At 38.6% G+C, this 25319-nt stretch overlaps 1 protein-coding gene across 1 annotated transcript in view; it reads right to left on the bottom strand.

Annotated features, from left to right (window-relative positions):
- The window catches only part of LOC116409542 (basic salivary proline-rich protein 2-like), a 39109-nt gene extending 22698 nt beyond the window's left edge, over positions 1 to 16411 (bottom strand). Inside the window, exon 1 of the mRNA XM_031898214.1 lies at positions 16337 to 16411. Coding sequence (XP_031754074.1) covers positions 16337 to 16411 — 75 coding nt within the window. The remainder of the gene's footprint in view (positions 1 to 16336) is intronic.
- Between the last annotated feature and the right edge of the window lie 8908 nt (positions 16412 to 25319).

Here is a 25319-nt window from a genome sequence, read left to right as displayed (position 1 = left end):
GTTTACCCACAACATAAATGGTGCTTGTGTGATAAGATTTACACAAAGAAATCAATGGGTTAAGGATACTATCAACCAATGTCTTCATGGGACAAAGCACCAGACTGGTGTTATGGAGAAAAATGAATCATCCTATGCTACATATGGGGTATGTAATAAAAGGTGCAAATCTTACCAACCAATCATATGTTTGCTTTTTAAACAGGTAAATACTGCATGCTTATTGGTTGTATAGATGATTATATTTATAACTTTAAACCTTTTATTATATTATTACATTACTACTGTGAATAAAGTGCATTCTGCAAAGGCACAAAGGAGCCCTTTACTTTAATATGCAATTTTCACATGACAAACTATGAATTTTCTATGCCTTTTCTCCAGAACACTTACATATTGGGTGATGCTTTTAGGAGCATTGATCTGTAGTTAAAACTACTGTTAATCTATATTTTATATTGTCCATACTTGGATAGAGCTGCACCAGTGAACCAGTCAGGCCAATAAGAAGAATGGCTGCCTCCTTTTCCTGTCTACCCAGGTAAGAGCAGAACTACAATATATTTCCCAAAGTACCCTGATAATGATTCTAATTAGTAGAATTTGCTTATAAAGTCACACTCATTGCTGATCCTGGTGTAGAATTAAGCACACAGTCATGTAATCAACAAGCTACATTGTCAGCAGAATGGATCATGGTAAAGCTCTGTGACTTTCAGTGTGGTATAATCACTGCATGGCCTTAGATGCTGCACCCACTGGGGGGGGCATCCTTTTTAGTACCAGGGCCTGTGGTCCAGTAGTTACGCCACTGCATACACCGCTATAAATAAATTGTGTGCTGTAGAGTGTGTAGAGATTTCTATGTGCATAGTTGTTTGGGAATTTGGGGGAGGAGTATGTGTATTTGACTAATCTGCAGGTATGTGTGCATTTAAAATACATTTTATTAAAAAAACTTACAATGAATCTGTGCAAAACCACAGAGGGAAAAGATTCATAAAAGCAAACCAAGATAGAGGGGGGAGATGAGAACTTAAATTAATTAGTGGGGTGGTAGGTAGAACTTTCTTATTAAACTACAGCTTTAACAAAGACAATATGTAAATATAATATGTAACATAAAGAGTATTAGAATGTTCTTATGTCCATTAAAGTGATCCCTCTGTGGCCTTTGTTTCAATAAATGTATTCTTTCTTTTTGTATTGCTACTGTACAGAGACTTTCTTCTCCCTCTACAAATTATATTAATGTTTGAATCAACTCACATTTGCCTTTTTGGAATCTCAATTTGTGAGACCCACTGCAATTTCTCTCTAGTTCCACTAGGGGGAGATACTGCAGCATCAGCCAAAACTGTATTGTTTTTGAAAGTAATAGTGTTTAAATACTGTATATATAATGTTTGAAAGTAATGCTCTTTGACTATTGAATCAAATATTTCTGGTATCATTATGGTATATTAATAGACCACATATAAACCTTGCTCATAAAAAAAACATACAGAGGTGGTACTGCAGAAAAAATGATAAGATTATTGTGTAACAACAATTCTGTATTCATAAAATATACACACAATATATCCCCCAGTGAACAAACAAATACATACTACCCAGCAACAAATAAAAAGATGAGGGCAGATAATCTGGATGAGAGAATACCCCAACATATCGGTTCAAACGCCCTTTGTCAAGGGAACTCTAGTGCAATGTAATTTGCAAATTTCTATACCTTGTATGGTGCACTCTGTTAAGAGTAATCATCACCCATTCTCTGCAGTAAGAGAAATGAATGATGCAGTTGCACCATCAATTCTTTCTTTTTCAGCGTTCACAGCAGAACCCAAATTTTACATTTTTCAGGGGGGCGGGAACAAAGAGTGTAAAATCCGAGAAAAGGTACAATGTTAGAAACATGTTAAAACAACTTATTCTTCAAGTACTCAAAGGATATAAGCACAAGAGTAGGTTTCACTTTGAGGTACAATATTTACTGTATTCATGACATATTTTTTTTTTACAAAACGCATCAGTTAATAGCAATCCTCCAGCAGAATCTTGCATTGAAATCCATTTTTCAAAAGACCAAACAGATTTTTTATATTTAATTTTGAAATTTTACATGAGATGCCCTCAGCCATGTGACTTGTGCTTTGATAAACTTCAGCCACACTTTACTGCTGAGCTGCAAGTTGGACTAATTAATCAGGGTATGTAAAATTAGGATGTCAATATACTGAAAATTTAGAACATAAACATGTCAGATTATTATAAAACTGTGTAAATAAAGCATTTTGGTAAAATAGGAGAGAAATGGGGGGGTTTTGGGCTACAGAGTTTTTATAGGGTATTTACATAGTTTTATGTAATCTACCTATATGTAATTAATTAATCCTAAACCCTCCCAACATACACCACCAGCAAACTTAAGTGGAGGTATTCAAATACTAAAATCTTTTGCAGCCTTGGCAGCAGAATACAACCACCCTGGGACTATGTGGTTCAAGTACATTCAAGCCCTTTGAACACTGCTACACCAAATGGGCTTTAGACATACCACATCTAGACCTTATTTACTCCTACTTACCCTATGTAATTGGTAGCAACAATTTTGATACAATATCACACAATACACAGAACTTACCTAACACGCTCACAACTACATTCCATGAGTCTCAAACAAGACAATTTACATGTTAAATGTGGATCTAGCCCAGTTATATTCATACATGCCCCCTGGACCTGCCCGCTGATCTGGGGAAAAGTGATAAACTTCTTAGTACACACCCTTGAAATGCCAAATATACAGTCTCCAGAAGCATACCTTTAGGCAATGGCTGAGAACATAGTTAATGGCAAGTATAAGCACATCCTCCTGTCACTGCTTTATTTTTATGCCAAGAAAGCAATCATCTTAGCCTGGTAACTGCCTAATGCACCCACTTTGAAATGTTGGAAATCTCTGAAAAATGAAGCCCTTCCGCTATACAAACTGACCTATGTAAGCAGAGGCTGCGCAGACAAATTTGAAAAAATTTGGAGCCAATGGGTGGATACACTTGACAAATCAACATCTGGTTGCTCGCCTCTCAGCAATCCCATATAGAGTCAAAAACTTAGACAAAAGTATCTCAGATGTGATAAAATATCTGACACAGAAGGGGAATCTTTCTTTATACAATAAAAATATATAAATCTGCAAGAACCCTTACTAGACTGTCAGTCTATTTTCAACTCCTTTCTTAAAATCAAATAAAGCAAAGATCAGTTTAGTTTTTATTTTGTAAATATAATTCAACTTCTTTGCACATAAGGATTATCTTCAGACAAGTCCATAGATAGTGATAAATATTTATGTTCTGTTCATTACATTTAAAACAAATGGAATAAGTTGAGGAATTAAAGGCCTTCAGAGAATACCTTCAGGTATTTGGTATGCTAAATGTATTAGTCTAAACTGCTGATCTCTCCAAGTCTCAGAATTGATGTGTTTAGTAAAATGACTTATAGATAATACAAATTGTTGTCGTGGGAAAATTGTTGTAATTAAAAATAAAGAATAACAATAATTTAGAAACAATTGAGGTGTTATTATGGGAAGCTTTTCAATTATTTTCTGAATTGAGTGACAAAGAAGTGTTTATTCATAGTTAAAGTATTTAGTCCCCCCCAGTTTACATACAGGCAGATATTTACTACAGTATGTGGTAAAATGTACAAAAACAACTACTTAAATGAGGCATGCGTCTTGCCAGTCATAAGCAGAATTTTCTAGTACATCTAAAGAACAATGGCCACACTAAAGCATAACCTCAAACTGATTTAGCTAAAGGTAATTTGTTTACTTTCAACCAGCCTATGAGTATTTTCCAATATTGCTAATAAAGGGCAAACCTGGTATATACTTGGTAGAATCCTGCAAGGTCTATATCTGAAGGTAAATTACAATTTCAGAACATTTAATGGAAAGAAATGGTGAGGAATCACCTGTAGGTATCCATATATCCAGTGCTATTAGATTTATATTGAATGACAAGATGTTTTTGATTTGATGGAGAGGTTTTAATTAAGTGATCTATTTCCCCTTCTTTCAGCTACTAATTTCTTAAAGTGGCTAGAAATGGAAAGAGAATAGATGACTAGCAAGGTTCTTTAATAATTGCTTGCAGGCTTTCTGTATTTGTATCACTCAGCAGTTAAAATACACAGTTCTTAGCTGCCCTATTGCCCCTTCACATATTAGCATAGAGCATGTGGCCAACATTGTGAGGCTTTTATGATTTCATTTAATTATGAAGACCATTTTCCAGATTCTTAAATTACTTGACAAATTTATAGAGGATAATGTACCCTCTATTGTAAAATATAGGGATATTTATACAGGTCATGGAACTCAAAGGTGACCCCTACTGAGGTAGAGAGAGCTTTCCTTGCAGAGAAACAGCGAGATAGAAAGGTTTAAGACTAGAGTTGTTAATACAACTTAGGTGCTGTCCTCCCACTGTTTGAAGACGTTAAAAGGTTCTTCAGCGGAGATGAGGTACAGTCTAATCCTCCAGACTTCACAAATTAAAGAAAGGATTCACTCTGGTGATCCAAGCAAGTTATCCAGTCATATGTTTATTGTATTGTATTAGGTTGTTGAGATAGTAAATCAAAAACATATTGTAATAAAATCTCCAGTCATAGGCAATGAATTAGAGATTTGGCCTGATGCTCTAGGTGGCAGTGGTTTTCAGACTTTTTAGGTTTATGCACCCCTTTGAAGTTCAACATTCTAGCTGGACTCCGGGCTGGTTGGTAGAAGCAATATGTTAAAGGAAATGTAAACCCTCAAAACAAGTTCATGCAAAAGTGCACACAGAGCATAGATCTGCTTCTCTCAGCCCTGTGTTTTTCTGTCAGGATCCGCTTGCCTACACTGCTCTGTATGCCTGCACCGAAACCACCGTGTCTGCCTCAGTGCAGGCAAGAGCAGCAGAGCGGAGCATGGGTCTGCCCGAAAACGCCTGCTTTCGAGTTTTACTGACGGACCGATGCTCCTCTCTGCTGTATGTGCCTGCACTTCGTTTTCAGTGCAGGCACACAGATCAACATAAGCAAGCAGATCTGCTTCTCTCAGCCTGATGGAAAATGCAGGGCTACGCTCTGTGTGACCTTGCCCTAAACACTTTTGCAAATAACATTATTTTTCTGTATTTTTCAAGATATTATCAGTTTTTACACTGTTTTTCTTATTAATTTGAAACATCTGTACCACCTTCTGTTCATTTTGGCCAACTGGCAACAGTCTGAAAAAAACTAAATTAAACAAAAAAGAAACATCTTGTGATGTTGCTCAGCTCAGAAAATAAAGTTAGTGAGCAAAGAAGAGCCACCTAACATTTCTATGATTAGTTCTAATTCACGTCACAAGGCACTCCGTTCTCACAGTTTCGTCACTTTCTTCAGAAATGAACAGCAGGAGCAAGAGAGACTTCAGCAAATATATTTGTTTTGTGAATTTAAGTTTCCTTTAATGTGCAATAGAGAGCAATCATCACTTGCCAGAAGAAAAAATATATTATGACATAGTTGACACTTTTTTCTTCAATAAATTGTGAATATTCCAGCTTTCATAAAATATTCTCATGTATATTTGTTACTGGAAAAGGTAGTTTCAATGGCAGAACAGCTCTGCATTAGAAATTCTCTGTCACAAATTAATACTTTTCAAAAAGAAGCAAAGGCCGGTGAAAAACCTAACCAGTTTAACTCAGGGATCCTAGTATCTCAGGTGCCCAATAATCAGTGTCTAAAAACGTTTACTTACAAGTGTTTACTACTGTGCTTCCCTGCGTTGCAAAGCAAATGCTCATGAATATGAGCCCTTCTATAGTTGACTGCACCTGTATCTTACATACATCTTATAGTACATAAGGTTATACGATAGGGGTATAGAATTTTGGTATGCACAACAAAAAGGTAAATGCAGAAATATGTATACATAAAAAATATATCATATAAAAGATAAAGGTCTTACATTGGGCTGATATTTTGAAATTAATTAAATAAAGAATTTTGTTTTTTAAATTTTAAAGGCTCCTGGAGTGCACCTGTTCACTTCTTTTATGAACCTGGGTGCTAGTACAAAAAAAATGCACTGCAACAAGGACAGCACTCCTAGGATTTAAAGAATTGTGAGCAAAATGTTTTTCACTCCAGATGAAGTTTTCTGTGTGAGACCGAAACGTAGAGCAATAAACCTTTCTATTTTTGCATTTACATTTTGCTCACAATTCTTTAAATCCTAGGAGTGCTGTCCTTGTTCCAGTATATATATACAGGTATAGGATCCCTTATCTGGAAACCCGTTATCCAGAAGGCTCCGAATTACGGAAAGCCCGTTTCCCATAAACTCCATTTTAATCAAATAATTCAAATAAAATAAACTGATTTCCTTTTTCTCTATAGTAATAAAACAGTTCCTTTTAATTGATCCCAACTAAGATATAATTAATCCTAATTGGATGCAAAACAATCCTATTGGGTTTAATTCATGTTTTATTAATTTTTTAGTAGACATAAGGTATGGAGTTCCAGATTATGTAAAGACCCCTTATCCGGAATACCCTTGGTCCCGACTATTCTGGATAATGGGTCCTATACCTGTATATATATATATATATATATATATATATATATATATATATATATATATATATATATATAAAAAAGTAAAAAAAAGTAAAAAAAAAAAGGACTCGACACTCAAAGATGTTGTGCAGTATGTATATTCCCTGTTCTCATTATTCCTTATCCTCTCTATTGCTTTTCAGGGAGGGTTGCTATGTTATTGGATCATGGATACTGTTGTAAGTGATGCAATGGATTAATTATGATGTTTCTTATGTCACTTCCTGGTTAACCCTTTAAGGGGTGATATTTTTTGTGTGATGCTCTTTATTTGTCCAGGGCTTGTTAAAGGTCCCTGTGAGCATCAAAATGTTGCCAATGGTGGGCTATGATATTATCAATAATATATTTTAACTGCATTTGAAACACCTGTGATTGCCAAATCCTCTATTTTATTTTTTATATTGTGCCCCTGACGTTGGGAGCGCTGCACATACAGTAAATTATATATATATATACACACGTACTATATATGTTGAGTGTGAATATTGCCCATGTGAAAGAAATCCTTAAGAATACTGGTTTAAGAGACTGAATGATATTTATTGGTGTTATTAAGATTAATCAATAAAGTTTGAGCTGCAGCCTTTCACCTCCTTATCAGCTGCCTTGTAGTCTTATTTATTGTTCAATCTGTCTTAATAATTGCTTTCTGTAACGCATATTAACATTGATATGTATTATTTATTGTAAGCCACAGGGCTTATGTACATTCCCCATGCACTGTACCTTTGCATGAACTGATGTAAACCAGTATAATCTGTTGTGAGGCTTTTCACTCAAAAACAGCAACACTGAGCTGTAGACTTTAAGCTTCTGAACTAATTTCTTCACAGTGAAATATAATACAGTAAATAAATGTAACCCTGAATCCTTTTACTATTTATGGCTCTGTAAATAAACCAGGCTCATTTTTATCCCAGTATAAAGTTATAAAGGAAAGTTATACCCGTAGGTATCTAAAAATGATATTTCATAAAACAGCTCATATGTAAAACTCTGCTTCATCTAAATAAACCAGTTTCATGATAATGTACTTTTTAAGTAGTATTTGCCATTGGGTACTCCTAAATAGAAAATTGCCATTTTAAGAATTAACGGCCGCCTCCTGGGATCATACAATTCATGGTGCACACAAACCAAGGCACACATACATGCTAGGTCACATCAGCCAATCAATGGATTAAGGTCTGTCTTTTACTCCCACACTACTTCCTGTTACAGTTAGAGCTGCATTATTTCCTGTCAGGTGATCTCTGAGGGACCACACAGCCCTTCACTAAATGGTGGATCAAGGTAAAGGATATAAAAGGGCAATATTTACTGATATATATATTCCAAAATGAATCTAATGCAGAGCAGTCAACCCTGGGGGTTGTTTTTCTGGGGGATCGCTACAGCACTTACTGGATGGGACTTTTTGCGTACCTGCGGCACCAGACGTTACATCATAAGCAGGCGCAAATGTGCCATGTGACGTCGCTAACATTCACTGCGCATGCGCAGTGACCGGGAGATTACCTTGTCGGGAGACTGGAGGGAAGGGTAAGAATTTTGAGTAAGTCCCAAGATTATTGGGAGCATTGACAGCTCTGCAAATGTGAGCTGCAGGTACTGCTTCCACAGTGACACTTGCTTGGCCAAGGGTTTGTGTTAGTATGCAGGTGTGCCGCTGCAATGAGGTGAGCTGAGAAACTTGCCTCATGCAACAGGGCAAATAGCCGCTCCTGGGAACTTAAAGAGTGGAAATTGTGATTTTAAAATAAAAATTTCAGCTCCCCAGACCACCTCAGGGCAGCACTAGGGGCCAAAATGGCCCTGTTAGTGACAAAAGAAAAGTCTTTGTCAATATAAAAATATGAAGGCTTTACATACATAGTACATTTCATTGTAGCAGTTGTCCTATTTTCTGCTGTAGTGTTTATTAACCTAATTGTGTGCAGAGATTGTGAAAAACTGTTGTATTGTAATTGTTCTAGCTGTATGGATATGGGCTATTCAAAGTGATCCTTAGAGCCGTATTACAGCTGGTCCCATACAGCTCAAAGATAAACCTTACCTATTAGATCTAATGAATTGTTATGTTCTTTTGTTAGTAGCTTAGATCCCACTGGTATGAATAATAATAATAATAATAATAAGTAGTAGTTATGCTATTCCATTATGGTATGCATAATTCGCTAAAGTACAAAAACAACCTTGCAAGTCCTGGAGAATCAAGTTGTGTGTATATATAATAGACAAGAAAACAAGAAGGGCTAGGGGGTTTATGAAGATGGTTACATATGGATTTAATGCATTGTGATGATGATTAAAGGTGGCCAATTGCAACTCTCTATGGCATTTAATTAGGCTGCTCAGTTGGGATGGGATTTGGGGTGAATATGTATTTTATGTTCTAGATATCCCTCAAATTATGACAGCCTTTTATGGTCTTTGACAGGAGGCAGCTGGAAGGGGTGGGGGCAGCCTTAATTCCAGTTAGGATGAGAATTGGGGAGAATGGCCATTTGCTCTCCTAGATAAAACTAAAAGCTCAGCTTGAAGGTCAGTAAGGGTGGGATTTTGGGTAAATATGTATTTTATGTCCTAAATATTATGTCTGAATATTCCTGGAATCTCACAATGTGGAGACAGTAGGGATCAGTTAGATTACCCAGGGTGCAGTTACTAAAGTGCTAAGGGGCACAAGGGAGCGCATGAGACAAGAGACTGCAGTCTGCTTCAGGCGTCAGGGTGCCTCAGGGAAGAGGCAAAAAGCAACTTCTGGTTTTGTAACAAAAATTAATCTCTGATTATGCAATGAGGGCAATGGCGCTCTGACACAAAAAAAACGAATTTTCAGGATATTAATGTACCTTAAAGGTTACCTATAGGTCATTTGATCATTTTTCACTGATAGGGCTACTTTTCTAAGTCATTGTTACTTAAAGTTCCTAAACCTGACTGTCCCTTCTCAGCCTGTCAGTTATAGCTTCTAATGCTAATAGTTACATAGTTACATAGTTACATAGGGTTGAAAAAAGACCAGTGTCCATCAAGTTCAACCCATCCAAGTAAACCCAGCACACCTAACCCACACCTACCAATCTATACACTCACATACATAAACTATATATACAACCACTAGTACTAACTGTAGATATTAGTATCACAATAGCCTTGGATATTCTGATTGATCAAGAACTCATCCAGGCCCCTCTTAAAGGCATTAACAGAATCTGCCATTACCACATCACTAGGAAGGGCATTCCACAACCTCACTGCCCTCACCGTAAAAAACCACCTACGCTGCTTCAAATGGAAGCTCCTTTCCTCTAATCTAAAGGGGTGACCTCTGGTGCGTTGATTGTTTTTATGGGAAAAAAGAACATCCCCCAACTGCCTATAATCCCCTCTAATGTACTTGTACAGAGTAATCATGTCCCCTCGCAAGCGCCTCTTTTCCAGAGAAAACAACCCCAACCTCGACAGTCTAACCTCATAGCTTAAATCTTCCATCCCCTTAACCAGTTTAGTTGCACGTCTCTGCACTCTCTCCAGCTCATTAATATCCTTCTTAAGGACTGGAGCCCAAAACTGCACCGCATACTCAAGGTGAGGCCTTACCAGGGACCTATAAAGGGGCAAAATTATGTTCTCATCCCTTGAGTCAATGCCCTTTTTATACAAGACAGCACTTTATTTGCTTTAGTAGCCACAGAATGACACTGCCTGGCATTAGACAACTTGTTATCAACAAAAACCCCTAGATCCTTCTCCATTAAGGAAACCCCCAACACACTACCATTCAGTAGATAGTTTGCGTTTATATTATTTCTACCAAAGTGCATAACTTTGCACTTATCAACATTGAACCTCATTTTCCAGTTTGCTGCCCAGTTATCTAATTTTGTCAAATCGCTCTGCAAAGCGGCAGCATCCTGCATGGAACTTATAGTTTTGCACAATTTAGTGTCATCAGCAAAAATAGAAACAGTACTGTCTATGCCCACCTCCAGGTCATTAATAAACAAGTTAAAAAGCAAAGGCCCAAGGACTGACCCCTGCGGTACTCCACTAACCACACTGGTCCAATTAGAAAATGTTCCATTTACCACCACTCTTTGTACTCTATCCTTCAGCCAGTTCTCTATCCAATTACAAATATTATGTTCTAGGCCAATATTCCTCAATTTGATCATTAACCTTCTGTTAGGTACTGTATCAAACGCTTTAGCAAAATCTAAGTAGATGACATCAACTGCCATTCCAGCATCAAGGTTCCTGCTCACCTCCTCATAAAAGGCAACTAAATTAGTCTGGCAAGATCTGTTACGCATAAAACCATGCTGGCACAAACTAATAGTATTGTGAACTGCAATGTATTCAAGTACCCTATCCCTTATTACCCCTTCCAAAAGTTTTCCTACTACTGATGTCAGACTAACAGGCCTATAGTTTTCAGGCTGAGAACGGGATCCCTTTTTAAATAACGGCACCACATTAGCAATCCGCCAGTCTCTTGGCACCATGCCAGACCTCAATGAATCCTGAAAAATTATGTGAAGAGGTTTAGCAATCACAGCGCTCAGCTCATATAATACCCTGGGATGAATCCCATCCGGCCCTGGACCTTTGTTTACCTTTACATGTTCAAGTCTCTTTTGAATTTCCTCCCGAGTGACCCATGCGCCAGTAGCTAAATTACTAGAACTGGGCATATTACAAGGGAAGCCTTCATTATCTGGCTCCTCAGATGTATAGACAGATGAAAAATAAGAGTTCAAAATTTCAGCTTTTTCCCCGTTCTCATCAACCAACTTACCCCCCCGTGATAATAAAGTTCCCACCCCTTCTTGCTTCATTTTTTTACTATTCACATAATTAAAAAATAATTTAGGATTCTTTTTACTCCTAGCAGCAATATCCCTTTCCATTTCTATTTTAGCTTGCTTGATAGCTTTTTTGCATGCTTTATTTGCTTCCTTGTACCTGATGAAAGTTTCTGCTGTCCCAGCTAACTTGAATGCCCTAAAAGCACGTTTTTTCTTACCAACATCTACAATAACACTTTTATTCAGCCATAAAGGTTTTGCTTTGCGATGCCTCTCCTTGCTTACAAGGGGGATATACTGTTGTGTATACCTACAAAGCAATGTTTTAAAGATGTTCCATTTTCCTTCTGTGTCTAACCCCATGAAAAGCCTTTCCCAGTTGACACATTGCAGAGATGCCCTTATACTGGCAAAGTCTGCACATCTAAAATTAAGCGTATTAGTTACTCCCTTATAGCGCTGTCTCTGCAGCATTATCTCAAAGGAGACCATGTTGTGATCACTGTTCCCCAAATGCTCACCCACACAAATGTTAGAGATGAGTTCATTATTATTAGAAATCACCAGGTCCAAAATAGCATCATTCCTAGTGGGTTCTTGAACCGCCTGAAATAAAAAGTTGTCATTTAGCATATTTACAAACCTACTAGCTTTTTCTGACTTAGCCACCCCATTACTCCAGTCAATGTCTGGATAATTAAAGTCCCCCATAACAACAACTTGACCCAGTTTTGAAGCCTCCTCCATTTGCAACAATAGCTGGGCCTCATCCCCCTCATCTATACGGGGTGGTTTATAGCATACACCAATGATCATTTTCTTTGTGACCTTCAGCCCTACTGAAATTTCTACCCAAAGAGATTCAACGTTTTCATTGGTAATGTCTTTATTACATGGCTTTAAGTCTGACTTTACGTAAAGACAAACCCCTCCACCCTTTTTAATCTCTCTGTCCCTCCTAAAAAGTGTATAACCATTTAAATTCGCAGCCCAGTCGCATTTATCATCCCACCAGGTCTCAGTGATACCTATTAAATCATAATTTTCAATACATGCAATAGCTTGCAGCTCCCCTAATTTACCCGACAAGCTACGCGCATTAGCCAGCATGCAGCGGAGATGATTACTTCTCCCTCTGATGTTTACATTAGCTAAGGGAGAATTTGAGCTAAGGCAATTATGAGACTGCTTTCCTTGTAACGGAAGCTCCTTATCTGATAAACTATATGCCCCCCTCACTCCTCCCCCACAACCCTTTGCTAGTCCCCCTACCCCGTCTACACTAGAGATGTAGCGAACTGTTCGCCGGCGAACTAATTCGCGCGAACATCGGGTGTTCGCAAGTCCGCAAATTCGCGAACTTTTCGTGATGTTCGCAATTTGGGTTCGCCGGCACCGAAAAAATCGCAAAACTTACGATAACGGTACGAATTCTCCGAAAAAATTGCAAAACTTACGATAACGGTACGAAAAAGTCGCAAAACTTACGATAACGTTACGAATGATCCGAAACAGTCGCAAAACTTACGATAACGTTACGAATGATCCGAAAAAGTCGCAAAACTTACGATAACGTTACGAATGATCCGAAAAAGTCACAAAACTTACGATAACGGTACGAATGATCCGAAAAAGTCGCAAAACTTACGATAACGGTACGAATGATCCGAAAAAGTCGCAAAACTTACGATAACGTTACGAAAGCTCCGAAAAAGTCGCAAAACTTACGATAACGTTACGAAAGCTCCGAAAAAGTCGCAAAACTTACGATAACTTTACGAAAGCGCCGAAAAATACGAAAAAGTCGCAAAATTACCGATCATTTCGAAAAACGGCGTGTGTCAATTTTTCAGAGGTTTTTGCCCTTGATCCCCCTCCTGCATGCCACTGTCCAGGTCGTGGCACCCTTTAAACAACTTTAAAATCAGTTTTCTGGGCAGAAATGGCTTTTCTATTTTTTAAAGTTCGCCTTCCCATTGAAGTCTATGGGGTTCGCAAAGTTCGCGAATATTCGCAATTTTCGGCGGAAGTTCGCGAACAGGTTCGCGAACTTTTTTTTTGAGGTTCGCTACATCCCTAGTCTACACTAATTTTCCCATGGAATTCTAGCTCACCCACCCCCCCCTTGTCTAGTTTAAACACTCCTCCAACCTCTTAACCATTCTCTCCCCTAGCACAGCAGACCCCCTTCCATTGAGGTGCAATCCGTCAGGGCTGTATAGATTGTACCCCAAGGAAAAGTCAGCCCAGTGCTCTAGGAACCCAAACCCTTCCTTCCTACACCAAGACTTTAGCCACGCATTTAGCTCCCTAAGCTCCCGCTGTCTCCCTAAACTTGCACGCGGCACCGGCAAGTAATGGACTCCTGCTGCACAAATATGGCCGCCCCCTCATAGAGGAACATGGGGGATCAGATAGGGAATGTAAAAGCATCAGGCACATACTTTATGGCAAAATTATAAATAGCATGCAAAACAATGTTATGATATATTTTAGATGTTAGTATAGTTAGATTAATCCAGTACATTTGATATAAGTGGAAATTGTTGTTTACTGTGTAGTTTCCATCTAAAATAGTCATTCATGTACAAGGGCACTTTCTTGGTTCATGTAAAGCTTCACAGGCAATAGCACAATAGCACTAGCACCCATACTATTGGGATGGCTTTGTTGCTACTGGAAGTTTTTTAGTCAAGCTAAATGTCAGCTGTTAGCCTTACAAACAAAGGCAAGTGAGAAAAAAATAAATTCTTTCTATCTCTAAAAATGGTATCATTATCCCTTTTTAATACCAAATGTGCTGAGCAGAATCCATTGTCAGTGCAATGTCAACTAACGCGTTGTTATTGTTTCCACATAATGAACCCATCCATCACGTACAGCAGGCTGGTTCCCCTTTAGTATTATTGGAATCACTACAACTACAACCATCCTGATCTGAATGTACCGAAAATCAATTAGTAATCTGAGGTGTGTAACTCTCACCCACTCCCATCGCTCTCATATCACTTAACGTGGAACTAATATCCTAATCTTGGATGCGAGAAGACCCCTTGGGACTTTGCATTGAAATGAAGTATTGATCTGAAGCCGTTATGGCTCCAGGCGCTTGGTGAAGGCAAAACATGGCGAAATTGCTTCAAGAAAGACATTAGTGCCAGTTATCACTACTGATATTTATGGATGTAAGTAAGGAAACAACTACAGCAGTTCATCATGAGTGTCCATAAAATACACAATTCAATATCTCACAGCACCCCTAGTCTAACACAATGAACTGAGCACATAATATATGTCCTAATTAATGAAGAGCATCATTAAACTTGCAACATATTTCGAATTTCCAGGTATTCTTCCATTTCTCTCTAGGGATCAGTTAAAAGAACCACTTTCCCTGCTGACTCATCATAGTATGAAAAAAAAACAACCACCATAGAAGCCAGTAGCAGATACATATCCTATCATGTAATATGAAAGTAAAATAAATATACATCATTTTGTATAAAATTGAAATAGATCACTTTCTGGCTTAGATGGCCTTATCTAGCATCTTGTTACTATAAAAAATTTGCAGTCTTTCAAAAGGAATCATTTTTGGTATTACATTCCATCCTATAGTGTTTAACCCTGACTGTGTTTGCTGCTCTATTTGGCTGTATAGGAAATACTGCAATGTGCTGTGTTTGGGTTAAACATTTGAATTGCCACCTTTTGCATTTTCTATGGGCTCACAAATTGTTCTTCCAGAGTCTGGATTGTGGCTACTTTGGTACAGTGAGCAGGTTACTTGTCTCCAAAATGTACTGCAAAAAAGAGGTTATGGGACCCAGGGCTGTGGAGTCGGCACATAAATCCTTCAACTCTGACCTGTAAGTTTTTAATAGACTATTTTCCATGTTGTTTTTTTCCATGTTGATTGAAAAAACACAACAAGGCATTTTATCACTGCTAAAGTTCAGCAATTTTTAAGAACTACTTGCTAGAAAGCTGAGGCACTATCCTATTGCCCATCCAAGCCTGTCACTGCCAACATGAATGAGGATACTGTTCAAGTTTGGGTCTAAATCTATAACTAACCTATGTTATATATATGTCTAGGTATAACTATAAATAACCTGTGGTATTGTGGATTTTTATTTATTGAAGAAATATTCCCTAAACCTAAAGTTTAAACAAAAGACAAAAATGAAAACAATAAGGTTATAATTGCTCGGCTGGACTTCACACAAGTGAAAGAACTACACACTGGGCTTTACTCTTACAGCAGAGAAGTACTTTATTGTGACTATTATCTGTGTGAAAGCATATTGTAACATTTTTTTTTCATTACAATTTAAATTTATTAGGTGTTGCCATTAGTACTTTTTTGCCAGCTTTGATTCCAGGTACCGAAAATTGCTTTTGACAATTCCCTGGGTTCCATGTTTACTTTGCCATTTATTCTCTGCAAGGGAACACATTTAAAAAAACAGGTGTTAGTAAGTTTGAAGTAAATTTGGCCAGATCGGTTGCACATTCACTGTATTTATTTTTTTATTATTTTACATTTTACATTGGAGTGCTCCCACAAATTTCTTTGTACTTTTCTATCTTAGCAGAGTTGTTCTGCAAAAGCATGGGTAGCACTGTGGGTAGCACTCCTACACCCGTTCCTTTAGTGTCGGGCTTATGCTTTTAAAAATAGGTTTTGGTCTTGGACCTCCCCTTATAAACAGCGCCCTTCGCTTTGTTTCAAGTCTGGGGTGGGGGGCTGCATCGCTAGTGCAGAGAGCCCAGTAGTGCTCTATGCACTTGACAAGCCAAAACTCTGATATAAAAATTGGAATTTTGTCTTTTTAATTTACGATGAGAAGGTTTTTGCTGCTCCTTGTAACTTGCTGGGTGCTGCCACCTGAGGTGAGTTTCTCAGCTTGCCTCATGGTAGCAATGCCCCTGCCTATAAAAGCTAGTTAAACCTGTGGCATCACTGCTTTGGTCAGGAGCAATGTTCCCTCTAATTCCTTCTTGGCTACAAATGCACAAAAGTTCTTTTGTGTGCACATTTTAAACTTGCACATTTTAAAAACAGTGTGCTCAGGTCAGAATAGATCCAAAATTTGGTGTTTTCACATGTTTTGTTTTGTGTGCACTGGGAACATTGGTCAGGAGTTAAGCTGGCCATACACTCACCAATATTATTGGACAAAACCTGATTTGGTACGATAATCAGTGCATGTATGGTAGATCAAAGAGACGACCAATATCACAAAAGCTTTGGATATCGGTCGTCTCGACAATCAGGTAGGACAAAAATTTTGAACGGGCGCCGTTGAAGGAGCCCAAGCAAAATCTGTGTTTAGGGCTGAATTGGCAGGTGGAGGTATAATGCCTATTGTTTCTACCCCCATATCTGACAATTCAGCCCTGAATGTCAATGGAGGGAAGGAACTATCTTTTGTAATTGGTACGTGTATGGCCAGCTTTTTTTCCCCAGGAAATACAACCAAGGAGGCACCAGCCTATAAAAATATGGGCAGAATTAAATAGTTAGGACCACCAAGTGGGGTTTGTCTTGATGTAAGGTAGCTTAGAAACTTTATGATTATAACCTTGTAACTTAAAACCCCATTTTTTTTATTTGTAAATGTATGTACTTGCACGGACTAAATTATTAATCAAAGTGGGGGCCAGAGAATGAGCATTGATCAATTCCCCCAATTTTTGTATATTTGTCCAAAAGGTGCACACCAGTCTGTGCTTTGTTTATAAGGAAAGTCCAATGTTGCTGCTGGGGGGGATGATGGTAGGAGTTAACCCTTCCCATTAAAAAGTTTCAATAGATAATTAAAGAAACTATTATATTTGCCTCAGTGACATCATATGTAATCTTAATTTCAGAATATATCAGCCGATTTGTGTTTGCACTCTTACTTTGTTTTAAGAATCTGTGTTGCTGTGTGGTATTCTCTTTTTGTATACACAAAAGGGGTATAGAGTTATCTTAACAGTCAGCCTCATTTATAAGGTTACAGAGCCAGGAGCAATTTGCAAAAAATAAGTACTTTGCTTATAAAATGTAGACTAAAAAGGTTTGTCCACTTGAGTGTGATGGCGGACAGCACCCTATCATCTGCCTTAGACAGAAAAGCTAGGGTGTTGTACAAGACGCATAGCACTGGGGTGCCCTGTAAATACCACCTGTCTATGGAGGCATTAAATACAACCTCCCTTGCCCCTGACAGTGTTGCACCTGGCACTGACTTTTTTAAGATGAATAGAAGGCAGTCTGTCCATTAAAATAGTAGAAGCACAAGTGATCCATGGATGCTCATTAAAGGGTAATGGTCTGTGCCTTTGTGCTACAGTAACTATCATCAGTGAATAAGCCCCATTGGACCCCTAGGACTAGACAGGCATGCTTGCTGTTTTAGCAAAATTTCCTGTGGTATCTAAGCTTGCCTTTCTAAAAATTTGAAGTAATCACAAGTAATAAAGCAGCCATCCATCTTATAAATATTAAACTACAGCCAGTGAGAATGACTTATTCATCATGAGCTTGGCGTGCATATCCTTATGCTAAACAGTTCAGCTTGAAGTCACTCTGCTGGTTATTGATGACTAGCCTGGTCTGCAATCTTCCAGTAGTTAGATTATGTCTATATATGGAATGACTTCCTTGTGACAACATAAGCTTTGATCTGTAATCCTGCTTTATTCCTAGTATGTATCTAAGCTTAAGTAGTCTCACATTCTACTCCTTCCCTTGCCGCAATAAAACAACCCATCACTAGAGCAGCTTAAACAATGTGATTTGCTGGCACCTGGGAGATAGGATAAGCGGATCCATCAGACGAAAGCCACTGAAAAAGTAAGTGTTATCTCGTGGGCTGGGATTCTGAGTGTCAGAAATATCCTCTCCAAACAAGGAGAGAGGAAATACCATCAGCATACAATGAAAGAAATGGCTTTTGTGTGACTTATTTTACATAATTTTTTGCAACCATCATTTAAAAACCCACCCAAGAATTACCTGCAATGTAAATGCTCTAAGCCATCAGCTCCTTTAGTGTACAACACTCATCCTTAAAGGGGTTGTTCACCTTCAGGTAACTTTACAATTTTCAAATAGGGGTCACTGACCCCAGAAGCTAAAAAACTATTGCTCTGCGAGACTACAATTTTACTGTTATTGTTACTTTTTATTGCTTATATTTCTATTTAGGCCATCTTTTATTTATATCCCTATCTCTCTTTCCAACCACTGCCTGGTTGTTATGTTAAATTGGACCCTAGCAACCAGATAGCTGACAAAATTCCAAACTGGAGAGCTGCTGAACATAAAGCTTAATAAAGCAAATAATAAAAAATGACCACCAATTGCAAACTGTCTCAGAATAGCACTCACTACATCACACTAAAAGTTAATTTAAAGGTGTACGACACCTTTAATAGGTCCACACCAACAATTGGGCTCCAGTACTGTATGGGGTTGGATTATATGATCCCCTTGCTACAATGGACATACATTATTAAAATGAAAACTTAACCAATACTGGGGTCACGAAGCTGACCGTATTAAATCTGGTTAAGAATTGTAGATGTCTAGATTCAGTTACCACACATTAGGGATAGCTAGCCATGGATAAACACATCACTCACAAGTTATGTAAAGTATACTTAACGGATACTGAGAAAGATTTATTAACAGATCCTCACCAGAAATAAAGTATAAAGCAAATTGGTGTCACCTAATTATGCCTGACCACTGTTGACAGCATGTAGATAATGGGGCCCCCTCCAGAGTGCTACTTGGAACATTCCCTTTGACTTTTTTCAATTACCTTAAAAAGTGACCAATGATTTAACTGAAGTTTTACCCAAGACACTTTTGTCATGGATCAGCATGCTGTAGGATACCTAAACCAGCAAATGGAAATTCTTATAAAGAGGGGTCAGATCCTAACACCGGTGAGACCTCACCTTATATATTTAAAGTTAAACTAGAAAGGAAAATAGAAGCTCCCCAGATACGGTCTGCAAAGATAATTCATGGGCAGGCTATTCAGGAATATGAGGAAGGCTTCAAGGCCTTAACCTAAGCAACTTTGCAGAGAGAAGAATCATCCAAACATACTGGGAATGAACAGTTTACTGTATGGAAGTGATTTAAGGAAGGAGAAGAACACAAAATAAGATTGGATGGATAAAAGTATTACAGAAAGGCTGAAAAATATGTGTACTAATATTCCAGCAAATACTGGGACAATTTTGAGTAAGGGGGTTACAGTATAACATGAATGGGATAAACATAAAGAAATTCTGTAATTCTGATTTGCTGGACAGAATATACAGTCCAACTATGGGGCAGATTTATCAAAGGGTGAAATTAGAGCTCCTCTCAGTGAAGATCCACCACTCTCTTTTTATTTGTTTGGCATTTTTGAGACGTACAATTGGTAAAAGTTAGAGTTTACTATTTGATAAAAACGCCTCTAAAAATCCCATAGAATGAATAGAGAGTGGTGGAATTTTACTGAGGGGAGTATGATAAATCTGCCCTATGTGTTTTCTTCTATCAGATTTTATGTTTCTATGCAAAGCCTGACAACAGCTTAGGCATGAAATGTACCTGGGACATTGGTCTCTTTGACAGGCAAATAGCCAGTTTATTCTATGGTGTTGTCACTAGCATTGCCACCTGGCCAGCACTTTACCAGCCTAGCCAGTAAAACACCTGCCATGGCTGTGGCTGGAATTACAAATTTACCAGCAATGTAGTTGTATCTGGCCCCCTTAAGCCCCTGATCTACCCAGAACCCACCCTTACTTTTTCTTCTCCCAAGATCCTCTTTGTGATATCTGTGACATCATAGCTCCTCCCCCTATCATCATCACTGTTTTCATTTAGGTCTGAGACATATGCTCACTGTGCTCTGAGCTAAGTCCTGCAGTGGGACAGGTACCCACAAAAAAGTGGCCGTTTGGCAGGTTAATGTGGATGTGGGTAACAATGCAGGTCAGCTGGTGGTGCATTGGGCCAGTTAGCTGTACCTCCTGCTAACTAGGCTGCTTTACCTCCCTTCTTACCTTCTTCCCACCCTCAAATCACCTTATGTAACATTTTATGATAATATCACTCTTGTGTTTTAATGCAGGCAGCAGATACTGGATCCAGTCAGGGGAAAACTACTATTTTGTCCAGAAATTGGCCGCACCGGGCAGCATAGCCATCTTGGGAACCTAAGCGCCCCCACTCACTAATTTAGTGACAGGGAACATGGCTGCTCACACCTAGAGATCTCTCCTGGTGCAGGTGGCATAGTGCATGCTACAAGCTTTTTTTGGCAAAATGGTATTGATTCCCCAAAACCCTGTATTAGCCAGAACCTCTCAGGGGAAAAACAATATTCCTATGGTGGGTGCCCTTTAAATCTGACAAGATGATTCATAAACTCATCCTTTGCCCTCTTATCTTTAAAGAAATTATCAATATGTTTTCATTTCCAGATGCTCTCGATCATTTCTTTTTGATCAGGAAATAACAATTACATTTTCTCTTCCTGGAATTCCTTCGGGTGATATATTATTAACGAGGATTTGATCTGCAATCACTTTTACAAGCTCAGTTTAAATACCACAGCCCTTGGGCATTCAAATGGATGGCCTCTTATTATTATGCCTTATGACTTTGCTCTCTGCAAGTGCCTGCCTTTAGATTGTAAGCTCCTCTCATACTGCAGTCCTATTAGATGAATATATTCGATATTCATACAGTATATAGTCAAACTGTGGTTTTATGCCTAAAGAAATACTCATGGCTTATCTACAGTACATTAAATATTGGATGACATCTTCTTATAATTATTGGCATCAATGAGATATGGAATTACATCCAGCAAAGGATTATGGTGTTGGTGGGAGAAATATTTTTACCACTCTGGCATATCATTGTAAATATGCATTACAATGGCCATCCACTGACTGATTCATTCAATTCAATCAGTTCTTCCTAAGCTATTTATTCATGAGGAAGATGTACAGGGCTCCCTTGGGCCTGTTTGAGGTGTGCCCCTGTGTAGGTGCAAGTGAATTGTGCATGGGCTCTAATGCACACAATTTTGCACCTGTACGCATAGTAAATGAGCCCCACTACCTTTTTTGTAAGGCTGCGTAACCTTTTCTTTTGGCTCAGTAACTGCCTTTCCATACTACCAGTAGAACATGGGTTACACTTAACAGTCTCGCCCAGAACGGGCCTTCCCTAAGTTGAAGAGAAAGGTAAGGGTGGAACTACACCTCTCTTGTTGCTATGCAAAAAATAAAGACAGAGGGCGACAGAGGTTCTTGCAACAACAAAACAGAAAAAGTTTATTGAACATCCAGAGGGTTTCACAACACAGCTTCTCAGATACAAGTGGTACAGGCAACATCACATACAGAGTGTAATACAGGCTAACACTCCCCTGAGGATCACCTGATCACCTTAAGGAATTCCTCTATCCTGATTCCTACACTACAAGCAATGTGGCCTGGGAGAAATACCTCCAATCTACCACTCCTATGTTGGAGCTCAAAACTGCTCTTTCTAGCTCAACCCTAACTGACAGTTGTAGAGTGTTCTGGTATGGGAACTACAACGGTCAAAACCTAATGCCTCATTCAGAGGGCACTGTTCCCCAACTTTAACTGGGCCCATACCCAGGCTCACAGCAGCAACACACCCTGTTCCTCAGGTGGAAGCAAAGAGAAAGTGCCATTCCTTTCCCAGCACTATATCAAAGTGAGCATGAGAACCTTCACCACGTCGGGGGAGGGAGACCACCAGCCAATCGCCAACGGGGGGAGTATCTGTCGGGGATAGCACCTGGGCTGCCGGGGCCCACTAGGGCCAGAACCCACTGGGTTTTTTCCCCGCACCACTGGGTGCCCCAGCAGCCCATTCCATCCCAAGATTAGAATTGAAAAACACAATGCACCATAAGAAAGACAGGTGTGTCAACGTATGCACCCTTATGGCAAGGACACAAAATTCGAGTTTGTTTTCTCCACGATTCGAGAAAAAACGCAACCACAAATATACCTGGATATACTCACGAATATTCTTAAGAACCAAGAAAAGTCAGTATTTAATAAAGAAAAAATCCACATAAAGTCCACAGAAACAACACAGAAGTAAAAGCTGACAATGTTCAATGGGAATTGTCTCTAGCAACTTTATTTATATATTTATTTTCCCAGTTGATTAAAACATTTGAGTTTTTCAGCCTCATTGAAAAAAAATGGAACAATTTAATTCTCGCCAGCGTGCAACTTTTTTTCAAAACTCGCACGAGAATATTCTGTCACATTCTTTTCTTAAATAAGCTAGTTTTGAGAAGAAAAGTTGCACTAGTTTTTTTGCAGTTATTTTTTTTGTGTCTGCGCTTTTTTTTCCACAAACTTAAATTTTGATAAATCTGCCCCTTAGTGTGGAGTCCTTATCCCCTTCTCCTCATCTGCGTTTTGTAGGCAGGTGGGGAGAGTTAGATGTATGTATGGATTCCTATAGAAGATGGAAGTACTTCAAGTTTAGATTGGTTTCTAGCTTAGGCATGCCTATGATTAAGTGGGCATGCGCACAAAACTCGTCAAGCGTCCTGGGTTTTTAAAGGATATGAATAAAGACTGAGTTTTACAATACTTTCTGGCTGTCCATGGTGCTTTTAAAGCTGTTTCTCCAGATGATTTGAGTTTGCTCCCTTGGGCTACGGGTTCTGGGCTTTGAGCACCCGGACCAAATTCCGGCGATGGTGAGTTATTTTTCACCTTTGTGACTTTTCATTGTGAGCTGGCTGCAGATTTATGTGGTGAAGGACCTGGGGTATATACACCAGGGTCATTGCTTACTTTAGGTATTTTCCTGGTTTCCACTTATGGGTTTAATTTGTATATCTAATAACCCTTTAATATAATTATGATAGCATATTTTACTCTTTACTTATTTTAGTATGTGTATTTAGGTTTATGCTTGGGTGATGTAACAAAGCCTAGAATACAGGTCCACAGGAGAATAAATGAGAAATGTGCATGCTGCTCCCCCTGGCTCAGTAATCCTGGGATCAAACCCCCAGCAGAGCTGAATTCTCACTAGTTTGTAAGGGCCTCTGAGATTACTTCAATAAACCTCAGACAATAAAAATATTCTGTAGCATGGGGGAGAGGGAACCTGCTTTTAATAGTTATTTGAGACAATAGAAAGGGTGTGGTCTTTCTTTTGAACATATTTAAATATTCCAGCTCTAGTTGGTGTATTCTAAAGGTGGCCATACATGGGCAGATATAAGTTGCTGGTTCGAGTCCTTTAGACCGATTCTGCAGCTTTTCTTCCTGTGAATAGGGGCCCCCAACAAGCCAGGTGTCAGTTGAGCAGGTTTGATTTTTCCCTTTGGATCAGGGACCACATTGGCTCATTGATATGCTTCTCAGTCTACGCCTGTCACTGTAATTCGATTGTTTGGCCCTAGGTGGACATATTGGGATCTTAACATGTATGGCCACCTTGAGGCCTGGGAACCACTACATTTTCCTTTACCAGAACAAATATAAATTCAGGTTCAACACTATAATATATACACCCAAAAATGTATTAACACAAGCAGAAGTTCAATTAAGACATACTATATGGCCCTTTCTACCTAAATGCATTAAGAAACTCCTAACAGATTGTTGGCAGAAGATCAATTTTATCTTAGGAAGGAGACAAATAATATTTTTTTTAAAAAAAGGCTAGTAAAAGAAAAAAGGCAATGAGTTGAAATTAGAAGACCAGTCATTGATAATTGGAAAGAGTGAAAAAGCAACCACCTGAAAAATCATGGATTTTGCATATATTAGGGTTAGGAAATTCTTTGGGTTCAGGGGAATCTGGTGATTTCTGCTCATTTGGGTATACAGAAACAACTACTGCATAGGAAGACTGGATAGGAATAGATCTGATATTTCACATCTCAAAGAGGGTGGGAAATTAGGGCAGTTCAGGTGCAGTATAGACAAATATGTATCCTGCGTGTCTTTGGTGAGAAGCTCAATTTACATACATGTTAGCCAACCTGGAGAGGTCACAAGTCTGCGGTCAAGCTTTAAAGGAACAGTAACACTAAAAAATAAAAGAGCTTTAAAGTAATAAAAATATAATGCACTGTTGCCCTGCACTAGTAAAACTGGTGTGTTTGCTACAGTAACACTACTATAATTGATATAATAAGCTGCTGTGTAGCCACGGGGGCAGCCATTCAAGCTGGAAAAAAGGCACAGGTTACATAGCAGATAACCGATAAATTCTGTAGAATACAATAGTGTTTTATCTGTTATCTGCTATGTGCCTGTGCCTTTTCTCCTTTGAATGGCTGCCTCCATGGCTACATAGCAGCTTATTTATATAAATTATAGTAGACTTTCTGAAGTAAACACACAACTTTTACCAGTGCAGGGCAGCAGCACATTATATTTTAGTTACTTTTATACACTTTCATTTTTTTGTGTTACTGTTCCTTTAAGGCTTCAACAACCAAATGACCGAGATGCTCTGGAACAGCCAGTTAGACTAATTTGTTATTTCAATAAACCCTAAACAGATTGATGTGTTACAGTGGCTTCATTCCAGTCACTCCAGTCCAGCAGCAAGTTTACAAAACCTCTCTGCACAGGCCTACAAGTTAAGGTCGCAAAGATCTTCCTTAGCAGAAGAATATTAGTTTAGGTCACCATACTGTATAATAACATTGTGTCTTGGAAAAAGATCCCAACACTTTGAAGAGCAGTCTTTCTTGTCCTTGTGTTCTATGTTCTATGAGTCTGAGCAGCTAGAAC

Source organism: Xenopus tropicalis, chromosome 3, assembly GCF_000004195.4.
Source record: "Xenopus tropicalis strain Nigerian chromosome 3, UCB_Xtro_10.0, whole genome shotgun sequence".
NCBI classification, from domain to species: Eukaryota; Metazoa; Chordata; class Amphibia; order Anura; family Pipidae; genus Xenopus; species Xenopus tropicalis.
Note: the sequence above shows the minus strand (reverse complement) of the source record. Positions and strands in the feature narration are given on the sequence as shown.